At 42.1% G+C, this 14,430-nt stretch overlaps 1 protein-coding gene and 1 long non-coding RNA gene across 3 annotated transcripts; both read right to left on the bottom strand.

The window, feature by feature from the left end:
• Window positions 1-4,810: 4,810 nt before the first annotated feature.
• On the bottom strand, window positions 4,811-10,636 carry LOC127008025 (uncharacterized). 2 transcript variants are annotated; one of them, XR_007760750.1, is made up of 3 exons: window positions 10,227-10,636; window positions 5,062-5,236; window positions 4,811-4,858 (listed from the first exon to the last, which is right to left on the bottom strand). It is a non-coding gene; the product is annotated as an uncharacterized LOC127008025 (long non-coding RNA). The 2 variants fall into 2 exon arrangements; XR_007760749.1 differs by lacking the exon at window positions 10,227-10,636 and adding an exon at window positions 5,944-6,076.
• A 2,579-nt stretch (window positions 10,637-13,215) lies between these two features.
• Window positions 13,216-14,006, bottom strand: LOC127007992 (ice-structuring protein 4-like). The gene is made up of 3 exons (XM_050879536.1): window positions 13,887-14,006; window positions 13,599-13,637; window positions 13,216-13,431 (listed from the first exon to the last, which is right to left on the bottom strand). Exons 1-3 carry the CDS (start codon window positions 14,004-14,006, stop codon window positions 13,216-13,218), a joined length of 375 nt encoding a protein of 124 aa, XP_050735493.1.
• Window positions 14,007-14,430: the final 424 nt, after the last annotated feature.

Here is a 14,430-nt window from a genome sequence, read left to right as displayed (position 1 = left end):
GCATGGGCCAAGAAAGAATCATAAATCACGGCAGCATCTATAAATAAAATTCCCCTGCGCCACTAACCGGCTGGAGTCGTCTATTCTACCCCTCAAGAAAGCCTACTGGCGCTATAGGGAGCAAAAAAAAAAAAAAAAAAAAAAAAGTGTATGAGCTTCACTTCGTTCACCGCACAATGTCTTACCTCCTACTTTGTTCTTCCCTTTTCTTGACCCTTCCCGGTTCTTGCTCTTCCTTGTCCCTGACCCCGGTTGTCTTTTTTTTCCCCAGGTCAAGTTCTCCCCTTTCCCCCGTTCTTCCCGGTTACCTGTTCTCCGTTTCCTTCTCTGGCATTACTTTCGTTTCCAAGTTGTTCCCCCCTCCACCCCCCTTTGTTATGACTCAACGTTCCTTCGTCCTTCATCCTCGACGCTTTCCCCCTTTAAGCTTCGACCTTTTGCACTTCATATTTCTTTTTTATTGTCTTCTCGCATGCTGTATTTTTGCAATCGTCAGCATATATATTTTTAGTTTTTTTTATTATCTTCGTTGTGCATTCCGCGTATCATGTTCGGCGTGAGAGAAGCTGCCTTTTGATGCGGTGTGTTGTTGCGGAATGACCTTTTATGGGAGAAATTCTTGCTTGATATTATTAACACTTTTGTTCTTATTTGTATACACCAATATTAGGAGTTTTTAGTAGTATCTTTTTCGCATTTTTGAGCTGATTTTTGATGCTGTTTGTAGCGAAATTACCTTTTATGGGAGAAATTCTTACTCGATTTCATTTACTCTTTCTTTCTTTAACTTTTTTTTAGGAGCAGTGAGTAGCGGGCCTTTTTTTCACATTTGTTTCCTTTTTTTATAACCTTGAACTGATTTTGCTGTAAAAAATAAACTTTTATCCTTGTTTACACACACCAATATTAATACTCGTCTTTTGCATCATCTGTATAGTAAAAGATTTTCATGTAGGTATTTTTTCTTCACTGTTTGATACTTAGTTATTTTATATATCTTCCGTTTGGATTTTTTATTTTTTTTTTTTTATTTTTTTTTACGTCTTCGCCTGTAGCGCCGGTAGGCTTTCTTCAGGGGCCTGGAGGTCGGCCCAAGCCCGTCATGGCGCAGGCAATTTTTATAGTGGCGCCATCTATGCGTGGCTCATGCTGCTCCCCGGAACTCATTCTTGATTCACTCGGACGGTTTCCTTTAAAGTCCGGGTGGTGGCGGTGACTGAAAAATCCCAGGTGGTAGCGGGCGGATTCGAATCGACGTCGTCCATGGCGGGGTGAACGCGTGGCCCGCACGCTTACCACTCAGCCACCGCCTACCCATGCTCGATATTATGAACATTTTTTTATAAATTATATACACCAATGGTAATAATTGTTATGCTTGATCTTTATAGTCGAAGAGTTTTGTGTAGGTGTTTTTAGCAATATTTTATACAAAGTTTTATATCTTCCGTTTGTTTATTTGATTATCTGGCTCCAAATTGTTAAAAAAATTCCCTTGTTTATATATACAAAAATAATAACTATTTTTTTAGCAGTAGTAGTAGTAGTAGTAATAGTAGTAGTAATTAGTAGTAGTAGTAATAGTAGTAGTAGTAAGTAGTAGTAGTAGTAGTAGTAGTAGTAATAGTAGTAGCAGTAGTAGTAGTAGTAGTAGTAGTAGTAGACGTAGTACTTTTATGGGTGAGTGCTGACGTCCAAATTATTAACACTCTTACTAACACTATTTGCAGGAGCAGCGACATTGCGGGCTTTTTCCGTTCCCATGTTTCGTGCCCTTCAGCTGCCTCCTATCCTGTGAAAAAAAAGTATGGGCGTCTTCCTAAGTGTGGGAGCAATGTCCACTCGCAGGCACCCCGCCGCTACAGACTATTGCTCCGTTGGACTTCCCTTGGATGTTCGCGAAAGCCTTGCGACACCCGGGGAGAACTATAAGTGGACTTCATTATTAGCGGGAATGAGTGGAAAGATCGAAGTGTAAATTTGGAGGGGTCGCTTTTAGTTGGTGACAAGGAGGAAGAGGAAGGGACAGTAGGACTTCATTATTAGTGGGAATGAGTGGTAAGATCGAAGTTTAAATTTGGAGGGGGCGCTTTTAGTGGGGGACAAGGAGGCAGGGGAAGGGTCAGTAGGAAGGAAAGAAGAAAGAGTTAAAACATATACATACAAAGATACATACATACATACATACATACATACATACATACATACATAGATACATACATTTATACGTACAAAGATACATACAAACATTCATAGTTTCATAATTATAACACTTTTTTTCATTACGACGAGAAGAATGTGGGGCCGTTAGGTATACACCCCCCCCCCCCACACACACACACACATACATACACACACACATTTCATTACGTGTCAATTAGATGGACACATATGTTTATTAAATCCCGTGCTTTTGATGTGGTTGCAAACCGGAAGATTACAACAACAACAACAAAAAAAAAAACATCAGGTCAACGTAACAATAATCAGTAATGACCTTGAGTTTCTACCTTCGTGTTGTTGTTATTGTTGTTGTTGTTGGTGGTGGTGGTGGTGCTTATTGGGGTGTGTTCAATCACCTATTTTTTCCTATTTTTTCTGACCGCATGCTGTATTTTTGCAATCGTCAGCATATAGTTTTTAGTTTTTTTTACTATCCTCGTTGTGCATTCCGCGTATCATGTTCGGGGTGAGAGAAGCTGCTTTTTGATGCGGTTCTTGTTGCGAAATGACCTTTTAATGGAGAAATTCTTGTTGCTCGATTCCATTAACACTTGGATTCTTGTTTGTACACCAATATTAGGAGGTTTTTTTAGCAGTATATTTTGTTCGCTTTTTTTAGCTGCTTTTTGATGCTGTTTGTTACGAAATTACCTTTTATGGGTGAAATTCTTGCTCGATATTCTTAACAGCTTCTAATACTTGTTTATTTACACCGATATTACTACTCGCTTTTTTTTTCATTATCTGTATAGTCAAAGATTTTCATGTATTTTTTTGCGCTGTTTGATATTTTTTTTATATCTTCCGTTTGTTTATTTGATTTTTATACTCGATATTATGAACAAATTTTCTTAATTATATACACCAATAATAATAGTTGTTATCGGCGTCGCAGACGCCGATCAACAGATTGTCCTTCTTCTTCTTGCTCTCTTCAAGATGTTTTCCTGGCTTACCCGTGCATTGTAGACATGACATTTAAATAGCATTTGTTAGCCCTGAGAACCCTACATGGCATTATATATATATATATATATATATATATATATATATATATATATATATATATATATATATATATATATATATATATATATATATATATATATATATATATATATATATATATATATATATATATATATATATATATATATATATATATATATATATATATATATATATATATATATATATATATATATATATATATATATATATTTGTTTTTTACGTCTTGGCCTGTGGCGCCGGTAGGCCTTCATAGTAGGGCCAGATGGTCGGCCCCAGCCCGTTGTGGCGAAGGAAAGTGTTTATAGTGGCGTCATCTTTATTTTTCAGCATTTTTCTTTTTAGACCCCTAGTTGCATAATATAAATTGTTGTGGGTGTGTTGGAGGGTCATGCGACGCCGATCTAGCACAGTTTTTGTGCTATTAACACTTGTTGCATTATCTGTTAAACCAAAGTGTTTTATGTGAGTGTTTTTAGCAATATTATATTCTCAGTTTTATATCCGTTTGATTATTTATCAGATATTCTTGCTCGATATTATTAAAAAAAAATTATCTTCCTTATATACACCGATACTAATAATGATTTATATAGTTAAAGAACTTTAGGTACATATTTTAGCTCTGTCTTACACATAGTTTCATATATTTTGTTTGTAGATCCAATATTGTTTTCAGAAAGGTCAGGATCTGGTTTGCTATCTCTCTCTTCTCACTTCTCGTTATGTCCTCAGCCCACGGTCTTGTGTACGATGCATTACCCGTCTGTTCGTTTCTCGTGGTTCCTTTTCGTTAATTTCGTTGCGTCGTCGAAGAAAAGTCTCAGTGATTGCGTCAATAAGTATTCGCTTCTTGAGTGACAAAATACTAAATGGAAATGACCAAGTGCTTTATTAATGACAAGCACTGGGTTTTGTATGTATCGAGGGTAGTTGAGGCGGTTGGGAAGTGGCCTTAAGGTGAAAGAAATAGTAGTAGTAGTAGTAGCAGTAGTAGTAGTAGTAGTAGACGTAGTACTTTTATGGGTGAGTGGTGACGTCTCAATTTTTAACACTCTTACTAACACTATTTGCAGGAGCAGCTACATTGCGGGCTTTTCTTCGTTCTCATTTTTCGTGCCCTTCAGCTGCCTCCTATCCTGTAAAAAAAAAGTATGGGAGTCTACCTCGGGGTTACCTCCTACGCCGCCTCCTCCAGTCCTTCACGTCCACTAATAAGACAGATAAATAACACAACGAGACACCTGCAGGTTGTTTTATTGGTCACGACAGTCTCCACATTCACCGTAATCATAATCCACTCCACTGCCGTCCCCGCCGCCGCTGCCTTCGTCAGTAGGGCCGCGCCGGAGCCGTGGGCGTGTGGTCGGGCCTGTTGCCTTAGCCTGTGGAGATAAGAGCACGTTAACCTTTTTGCTATTACTTCTACACCTGGGGACTGCCTCAAGAGCTTGTATAGTCACCCTTCAACTCCCTTTCACCGCTCCTAACAGCCTGTCCCCGTTCTACTGCCCCCCGCCCCATTCGTACCGCCCCCCGCCCCATTTGTACCGCCCTCCGCCCCATTTGTACCGCCCCGCCACTCGCCGTAGCCGCCCCTGCCTCTGAAGCCGCCGCCGCCAAAGCCTAAGGGAGAAAGAAGAAAGGATTAGAGACAACCCAGCCTCGTCACTGCGACCTCACCCTCATGCCGAAGTCGCTGAAGCGCAGTGAAGAAATACACACACACACACACACACACACACACACACACACACACACACACACACACATACACACACAGGTTTCTTCTCCTCCTCTCCCCTACACACACTTTTGCGCCTACTCACCGCCGCCACCGCCGAATCCGCCACCGCCATGGCCGAAGCCGCCACCGCCGAATCCGCCGCCGCCACCGCCGAAGCCGCCGCCGCCGCCGCCGAAATGCCCACCGCCGCCGTAGCGACGTCCACCCAGGACAGCGGCAGCCATCAGCACCACCATACACAGCACGGCCAGAACACGCTGCGGGCACGGCGGCGGTCAAGGGGGTAGAGGAGATAGAGGCAGAGGGGAAGGTAAGGGAAAGAAAAGGCAGGGAAGTTAATGGGTAGGAAGGAAGGCAGTTTTTTTGCTTATTGTGAGAAAGTGACAAGTTTTGCAGCTGAGAGGGTTACAGGAAGGAGCAAAGGGACAAAGGGAAATAAAGGCTAACATAGGAAGACAAAGGGTGAATAAAGGAGTGTTTGCTTGTTGTTAGACAGTGAAAAGTTTTGAGGTTCTTTACATAATGGAAAGGAGCAAAGGGAGAACATGGAGATAAAGGGTAAACAAAGGGAGACGGGGGGAAATAAAGGGGCAGTTCTTTGCTTTTCGATCGACAGTTTGGGACTCTGAGGATTACAGGAATGGGATAAAGGGGGAGACAAAGGAAGATAAAGGAGAGGAAATTGAGACACAAGTAAAGGAAAACAAACAGAAGAAAAGACAGGTATAGGGCAGTGTATTTGCCTACATTTGAAGTGACTGAAGTTTTAGGACACTTTGGGTTTGTGGAAAGGAGCAAAGGGAGACACAGGGAGATAGAGGGAGATAAACAAAGGGACAAAAACAGGGGGGAAAGGTATAGTAGAGCAGCGTGTATCTCAAAGGGGAACAAAGTGAGATAAACAAAGGGAGAGACAGACAGTGGGAGAGATGTCTTAGTAGCAGTAGAGCAGCGTGTATCTCACCATTGTTGTTATCGTTGGTGTTGTGGATGTATCAGCAACAGCAAGCAGGAATCAACTCATACACAGACCGCTGCTCCACTCTCTTTATAGTCCTCTGCTGCTGCTGGCCTTGTGTTCCTCCCCCAAGACCTTCCTCCACCCCCGACCCGCTCTTTTCCGAAGGCGGCGCAGTTAAGGTGTGCTGGGGAGGCTGGGGGAATGGGGGGCGTGAGGGGGCAGAGGGCCACTCACAAGCACCCCGCCGGTACAGACTGTCGGTCCGTTGGACTTTCGTTGGACGTTCGCGGAAGCCTTGCGACACCCGGGGAGAGCTTTAGCTGAGTCTCATAATTAAGTGGATGAGTGAAAAGACTGAGGTGTAAATTTGAAGCGGTGCTTTTAGGGAGGGGAAAGAAGAAGTGAGGGAGTGGAATGGGATAAAGGAAACGATCAGTAGGAAGGAAAGAACAAGGGGTTAGATCATATACGTATACATACATACATACATATAGATACATACAGACATACTTACATGCATACTTACATACATACTTTCATAATTATAACACTTTCTCTCATTACGACGAGATATATATATATATATATATATATATATATATATATATATATATATATATATATATATATATATATATATATATATATATATATATATATATATATATATATATATATATATATATATATATATATATATATATATATATATATATATATATATATATATATATATATATATATATATATATATATATATATATATATATATGTATATATATATATATATATATATATATATACACACACACACACACACACACACACACACACACACACACACACACATTCCATTACGTGTTAATTAGATTGACACGGATGTTTATTAAGTCGCGTGCTTCTGATGTGGTTGCCTAGCGAACAATTCAAAAAAACAATTCAACGAAACAATAATCAGTAAAGACCTTGAGTTTCTGCTTTTTTGCTGTTGTTGCTGTTGTTGCTGATGTTGTTGTTGTTGTTGTTGATGTTGCTGTTGGTGGTGGTGGTGGTGGTGCTTATTGGGATGTGTTCAATCACCTATTTTTTCCTATTTTTTCTGACCGCATGCTGTATTTTTGCAAGCGTCAGCATATATTTTTATTTTTATTTTTATTTTCCCTGTGCATACCGCGTATCATGCTCGGCGAGAGAGAAGCTGCTTTTTGATGCGGTTCTTGTTGCGAAATGACCTTTTAATGGAGAAATTCTTGCTGCTCAAATCCATTAACACTTTGAGGGTTTTTTTTACTCCAATATTAGGAGTTTTTTTAGTAGTATAATTTGTTCGCTTTTTTGAGCTGCTTTTTGATGCTGTTTGTTACGAAATTACCTTTTATGGGTGAAGTTCTTGCTCGATATTCTTAACTCCTAATACTTGTTTATATACACCAATATTAATACTCGTTTTTTTTGCATTGTATAGTCAAAGATTTTCATGTATTTTTTTTGCGCTGTTTGATATTTAGTTTTTTTTTTATATCTTTCGTTTGTTTATTTGATTTTTATACTCGATATTATGAACACTTTTTCTTAATTATATACACCAATACTAATAATTGTTATCGGTGTCGCAGACTCCGATCAACAGATTGTCCTTCTTGTTTCTCTCTTCAAGATGTTTTCCTGGCTTACCCGTGCATTGTAGACATGACATTATTTAATAACATTTGTTAGCCTTGAGAACCCTACAACATGGCATTATATATATATATATCTATATATATATATATATATATATATATATATATATATATATATATCTATATATATATTTTTTTTATTATTTTTTACGTCTTGGCCCTTGGCGCCGGTAGGCCTTCATAGTAGGGCCAGATGGTCGGCCCCAGCCCTTTGTGGCGCAGTGAAGTGTTTATAGTGGCGCCATCTTTACTTTTCAGCATTTTCCATTTTAGACCCCTAGTTGCATAATATAAATTGTTGTGGGTGTGTTGGAGGTTCATGCGACGCCGATCTAGCACAGTTTTTGTGCTATTAACACTTGTTGCATTATCTGTTAAACCAAAGAGTTTTATGTGAGTGTTTTTAGCAATATTATGTTGTTAGTTTTATATCCGTTTGATTATTTATCAGATATTCTTGCTTGATATTATTAAAAAAATTATCTTCTTTATATACACCAACACTAATAATGATTTATATAGTTAAAGAATTTTAGGTACATATTTTTGCTCTGTCTTACACATAGTTTCATATATTCTGTTTGTAGATCCAATATTGTTTTCAGAAAGGTCAGGATCTGGTCTGCTATCTCTCTCTTCTCACTCCTCTTGCTATGCCCTCAGCCCGCGGTCTTGTGTACGATGCATTACTCGTCTGTTCGTTTCTCGTGGTTCCTTTTCGTTAATTTCGTTGCGTCGTCGAAGAAGAGTCTCAGTGATTGCGTCAATAAGTATTCACTTCTTGAGTGACAAAATACGAAATGGAAATGATCAAGTGCTTTATTAATGACAAGCACTGGGTTTTGTATGTATCGAGGGTAATTGAGGCGGTTAGGAAGTTGCCTTAAGGTGAAAGTAATATTAATAGGAGTAGCAGTAGTAGTAGTAGTAGTAGTAGTAGACGTAGTACACGTAGTACTTCTATTGGTGAGTGCTGACGTCTCAATTTTTAACACTTTTACTAACAGTATTTGCAGGAGCAGCGACATTGCTGGCTTTTCTCCGTTCCCATTTTTCGTGCCCGTCAGCTGCCTCCTATCCTGTGAAAAAAAAGTATGGGAGTCTACCTCGGGGTGACCTCCTACGCCGCCTCCTCCAGTCCTTCACGTCCACTAATAAGACAGAGAAATAACACAACGAGACACCTGCAGGTTGTTTTATTGGTCACGACAGTCTCCACATTCACCGTAATCATAATCCACTCCACTGACGTCCCCGCCGCCGCTGCTTTCGTCAGTAGGGCCGCGCCGGAGCCGTGGGCGTGTGGTCGGGCCTGTTGCTTTAGCCTGTGGAGATAAGAGCACGTTAACCCTTTTGCTATTACTGCTACACCGGGGGACTGCCTCAGTAGCTTGTATAGTCACCTTCAAGTCCCTTTCACTGCTCCAAACAGCCTGTCCCTGCCGTGCTACTGTCCCCCGCCCTTTCGTCCCGCCCCGCCACTCACTGCCGTAGCCGCCCTTGCCTCTGAAGCCGCCGCCAAAGCCTGAAGGAGAAAGAAGAAAGGATTAGAGACAAATCAGCCTCGTCACTGCGACCTCACCCTCATGCCGAAGTCGCTGAAGCGCAGTGAAGAAATACAAACACACACACACACACACACACACACACACACACACACACACACACACACACACACACACACACACACACAAACACACACATACACACACAAGTTTCTTCTCCTCCTCTCCCCTACACACACTTCTGCGCCTACTCACCGCCGCCACCGCCGAATCCGCCACCGCCATGGCCGAAGCCGCCACCACCGAATCCGCCGCCGCCACCGCCGAAGCCGCCGCCGCCGCCGCCGAAATGCCCACCGCCGCCGTAGCGACGTCCACCCAGGACAGCGGCAGCCATCAGCACCACCATACACAGCACGGCCAGAACACGCTGCGGGCACGGCGGCGGTCAAGGGGGTAGAGGAGATGGACGCAGAGGGGAAGGTAAGGGAAAGTAAAGGCAGGGAAGTTAATGGGTAGGAAGGAAGGCAATTTGTTTGCTTATTGTGAGAAAGTGACAAGTTTTGCAGCTGTGAGGGTTACAGGAAGGAGCAAAGGGACAAAGGGAAATAAAGGCTTGTTGTTAGACAGTGGAAAGTTTTGAGGTTCTTAACATAATGGAGAGGATCAAAGGGAGAACATGGAGATAAAGGGTAAACAAAGGGAGACGGGGGTAAATAAAGGGACAGTTCTTTGCTTTTCGATAGACAGTTTGGGACTCTGAGGATTACAGGAATGGGATAAAGGGAGAGACAAAGGAAGATAAAGAAGAGAAAATTGATACACAAGTAAAGGAAAATAAAGGGAAGAAAAGACAGGTATAGGGCAGTGTATTTGCCTTAAATTGAAGTGACTGAAGTTTTAGGACACTTGAGGTTTGTGGAAAGGCGCAAAGGGAGACACAGGGAGATAGAGGGAGATAAACAAAGGGACAAAAACAGGGAGAAAAGGGTATAGTAGAGCAGCGTGTATCTCAAAGGGGAACAAAGTGAGATAAACAAAGGGAGAGACAGACAGTGGGAGAAATGTCTTAGTAGCAGTAGAGCTTCGTGTATCTCACCATTGTTGTTATCGTTGGTGTTGTGGATGTATCAGCAACAGCAAGCAGGAATCAACTCATACACAGACCGCTGCTCCACTCTCTTTATAGTCCTCTGCTGCTGCTGGCCTTGTGTTCCTCCCCCAAGACCTTCCTCCACCCCCGACCCGCTCTTATCCGAAGGCGGCGCAGTTAAGGTGTACTGGGGAGGCTGGGGGAATGGGGGGCGTGAGGGGGCAGAGGGCCACTCACAAGCACCCCTCCGGTACAGACTGTCGCTCCGTTGGACTTCCGTTGGACGTTCGCGGAAGCCTTGCGACACCCGGGGAGAGCTTTAGCTGAGTCTCATCATTAACCAGGTAGCTGCGGGGATCATGTTTCCTAAAGGCCCTTCCATCTAAGCGAGAAAAATGAGAAAAAATCAACACTCACGCAAACCATTTCTTAATATATATCGACGCATTTGTGATCAGTTTATGCATCATCTATTTTTTTGGGTTTATATCATGGCAAAAATGTGGCCCGTCGCTGGTACACGGTAAAGCCACAAATTTGGTCTGTCGCTGCTACCGGGTTAAGGGGATGAGCGAAAAGCCCGAGGTGTAAATTTGAAGCGGTGCTTTTGGGAGGGGAAAGAAGGAGTGAGGGAGTGGAATGGGATAAAGGAAACGATCAGTAGGAAGGAAAGAACAAGGGGTTAGATCATATTCATTACTATACATACATACATGCATACATACATACATACATACATACATACATACATACATAGACACATACATACATAGACACATACATACATATTTACTTACATACTTACATACATACTTTCATAATTATTACACTTTTTCTTTCTTTACGTCGATAAAAAGGGGGGAGGGACATTAGGTGTACATACATACATTCATTCATTCATTCATTCATACATACATACATACATACACACACACACACACACACACACACACACACACATATATATATATATATATAAATATATATATATTTATATATATATATATATATATATATATATATCTATATATACACACACACACACACACACAAACACACACACACACACACACACACACACACACACACACACACACACACACACATTCCATTACGTGTTAATTAGATAGACACGGATGTTTATTAAATCGTGTTCTTCTTATGTTGTTGTCAAGCAGAAAAAAAAATCAACGAAACAATAATCAGTAATGACCTTGAGCTTCAACCTTCGTGTTGTTGTTGTTGTTGTTGTTGTTGTTGTTGTTGTTGGTTGTAGTGGTGGTGCTGATTGGGATGTGTTCAATCACCTATTTTGTCTTTTTTTTTTACCACATGCTGTATTATTCCAATCGTCAGCTTATAGTTGTTTACTATCTTCGCTGTGCATTCCGCGTATCATGTTCGGCGAGAGAGAAGCTGCTGTTTGATGCGGTTGTTGTTGCGAAAGGACCTTTTTTGGGATAAATTCTTGCTGTTCGATTTAATTAACACTTCTATTTTTGTTTGTATTTTTTCATTACGTTTATGCGTATAGCGCAGGTACGCTTGCTTGAGGGGCCCGGATGGTATTCGGCCCCGGCCCGTCATGGCTGTTTTTTTATGCTGTTTGTTACGAAATTACCTTTTATGGGAGAAATTCTTGCTCGATATTCTTAACACCTTTTAATACTTGTTTATATACACCGATATTAATACTCGCTTTTTTTTTTTTTTCACTATCTGTATAGTCAAAGATTTTCATGTATTTTTTTTGCGCTGTTTGATAGTTTTTATCGGCGTCGCAGACGCCGATCAACAGATTGTCCATCTTCTTAGTGTTGTTGTTGTTGTTCTCTTCAAGATGTTTTCCTGACTCACCCATGCATTGTAGACATGACATTGCATAATATGATTTTTTAGCTTTGATGAACCTTGCAACATAGCATTATAAAGAAACTCCGTTTTTTTTTTTTACGTCTTGGCCTGTGGCGCCGGTAGGCCTTCATAGTAGGGTCAGATGGTCGGCCCCAGCCCGTTGTGGCGCAGGCAAGTGTTTATAGTGGCGCCATTTTCCTTTTCAGCATTCTCCATTTTAGACTCCTAGTTGTATTTTATAAATTGTTGGGGGGGTGTTGGAGGGTCATGCGACGCCGATCTAGCACAGTTTTTGTGCTATTAACACTTGTTTTTATATCTTCCGTTTCTTTATTTGATTTTCATATTTTTCTTAATTATATACACCAATACTAATAATTGTTTTTGTATTATCTGTTAAATCAGAGTTTTATGTGAGTGTTTTTAGCAATATTTTATACTTGGTTTTATATCCGCTTGATTATTTGATATTCTTGCTCGATATTATTAAGAAAATTGTCTTCTATATACACACAAATACTAATAATGAGTTATATAGTTAAAGAATTTTAGGTACATATTTTAGCTCTGTCTTACACATAGTTTCATATATTCTGTTTGTAGATCCAACATTGTTTTCAGAAAGGTCAGGATCTGGTTTGCTATCTCTCTCTTCTCACTCCTCGTTATGTCCTCAGCCCACGGTCTTGTGTACGATGCATTACCCGTATCTTCGTTGCTCGTGGTTCCTTTTCGTTAATTTCGTTGCGTCGTCGAAGAAAAGTCTCAGTGATTGCGTCAATAAGTATTCGCTTCTTGAGTGACAAAATACTAAATGGAAATGGACCAAGTGCTTTATTAATGGCAAGCACTGGGTTTTGTATGTATCGAGGGTAATTGAGTTGGTTAGGAAATGACCTTGAGGTGAAAGAATTAGTAATAGTAGTAATAGTAGTAGTAGTAGTAGTAGTAGTAGTAGTAGTAGTAGTAGTAGTAGTAGTAGTAGACGTAGTAGTTTTATGGGTGAGTACTGACGTCTCAATTTTTAATACTTACTAAAACTATTTGCAGGAGCAGCGACATTGCGGGCTTTTCTCCGTTCCCATTTTTCGTGCCCTTCAGCTGCCGCCTATCCTGTGAAAAAAAAGTATGGGAGTCTACCTCAGGTGACCTCCTTCACCGCCTCCTCTAGCCCTTCACGGCCACTAATAAGACAGATAAATAACACAACGAGACACCTGCAGGTTGTTTTATTGGTCACGAAAGTCCCACATTCACCGTAATCATAATCCACTCCACTGCCGTCCCCGCCGCCGCAGCCTTCGTCAGTAGGGCCGCGCCGGAGCCGTGGGCGTGTGGTCGGGCCTGTTGCCTTAGCCTGCGGAGATAAGAGCACGTTAACCCTTTTGCTATTACTGCTACACCGGGGGACTGCCTCAGCACAGTCAGCAGCTTGTATAGTCACCCAACAAGTCACTTCACCGCACCCAACAGCCTGTCCCCGCCGTGCTACCGCCCCCGCCCCATCTGCCGCCCGCCACTCACCGTGGTAGCCGCCCCTGCCTCCGAAGCCGCCGCCAAATCCTGAGGGAGAAAGAAGAAAGGATTAGAGAAAGCCCAGCCTCGTCACTGCGACCTCACCCTCATGCCGAAGTCGATGAAGCGCAGTGAAGAAATACACACAAACGCACGTACACACACACACACACACACACACACACACACACACACACACACACACACACACACACACACACACACACACACACAACACACACACCACACACAACATGGTTCCTTCTCTTCGCTCTTACACATACTGCGCATACTCACCGCCGCCATGGCCGAAGCCGCCGCCGCCGAAGCCGCCATGGCCGAAGCCGCCGCCGCCATGGCCGAATCCGCCGCCGCCATGGCCGAAGCTGCCGCCGAAACGCCCACCGCCGCCGCCATAACCGCCGTAGCTGCGTCCACCCAGCACAGCGGCGGCCATCAGCACCACCATACACAGCACGGCCAGAACACGCTGCGGGCACGGCGGCGGTCAGGGGGTAGAGGAGATAACGCAGAGGGAAGGTAAGGGAAAGAAAAGGCAGGGAAGTTAAGGGGAAGGAAAGGAAAGGACAGAAGTGGAAGATAAGGGAAGGATGGGAAGGAAAGGGATATAAAGGGAAGGAAGACAAAGGTAGGAAAGGGATAGAAAGGGAAAGAAGCAAAGGAAGGAAGGAAAGGGGAAAGAGAAGGAAATAAAAGTATAGAAAGGGATGATAGGGAAGGCAGGGAAGAGAAGGGAAAGAAAGGGCAGGAAGAGAAAGAAGGAATGGAGAGTCAGTAAAGGAGAAGGAAGGTAAAAGGATAGAAAGAAAAGGAGAGGGAA

The sequence above is a fragment of the Eriocheir sinensis genome, chromosome 36 (genome assembly GCF_024679095.1).
Source record: "Eriocheir sinensis breed Jianghai 21 chromosome 36, ASM2467909v1, whole genome shotgun sequence".
NCBI lineage: Eukaryota > Metazoa > Arthropoda > Malacostraca > Decapoda > Varunidae > Eriocheir > Eriocheir sinensis.
The sequence above is the reverse complement of the archived record's forward strand: the minus strand, read 5'-3'. Positions and strand labels throughout refer to the sequence as shown.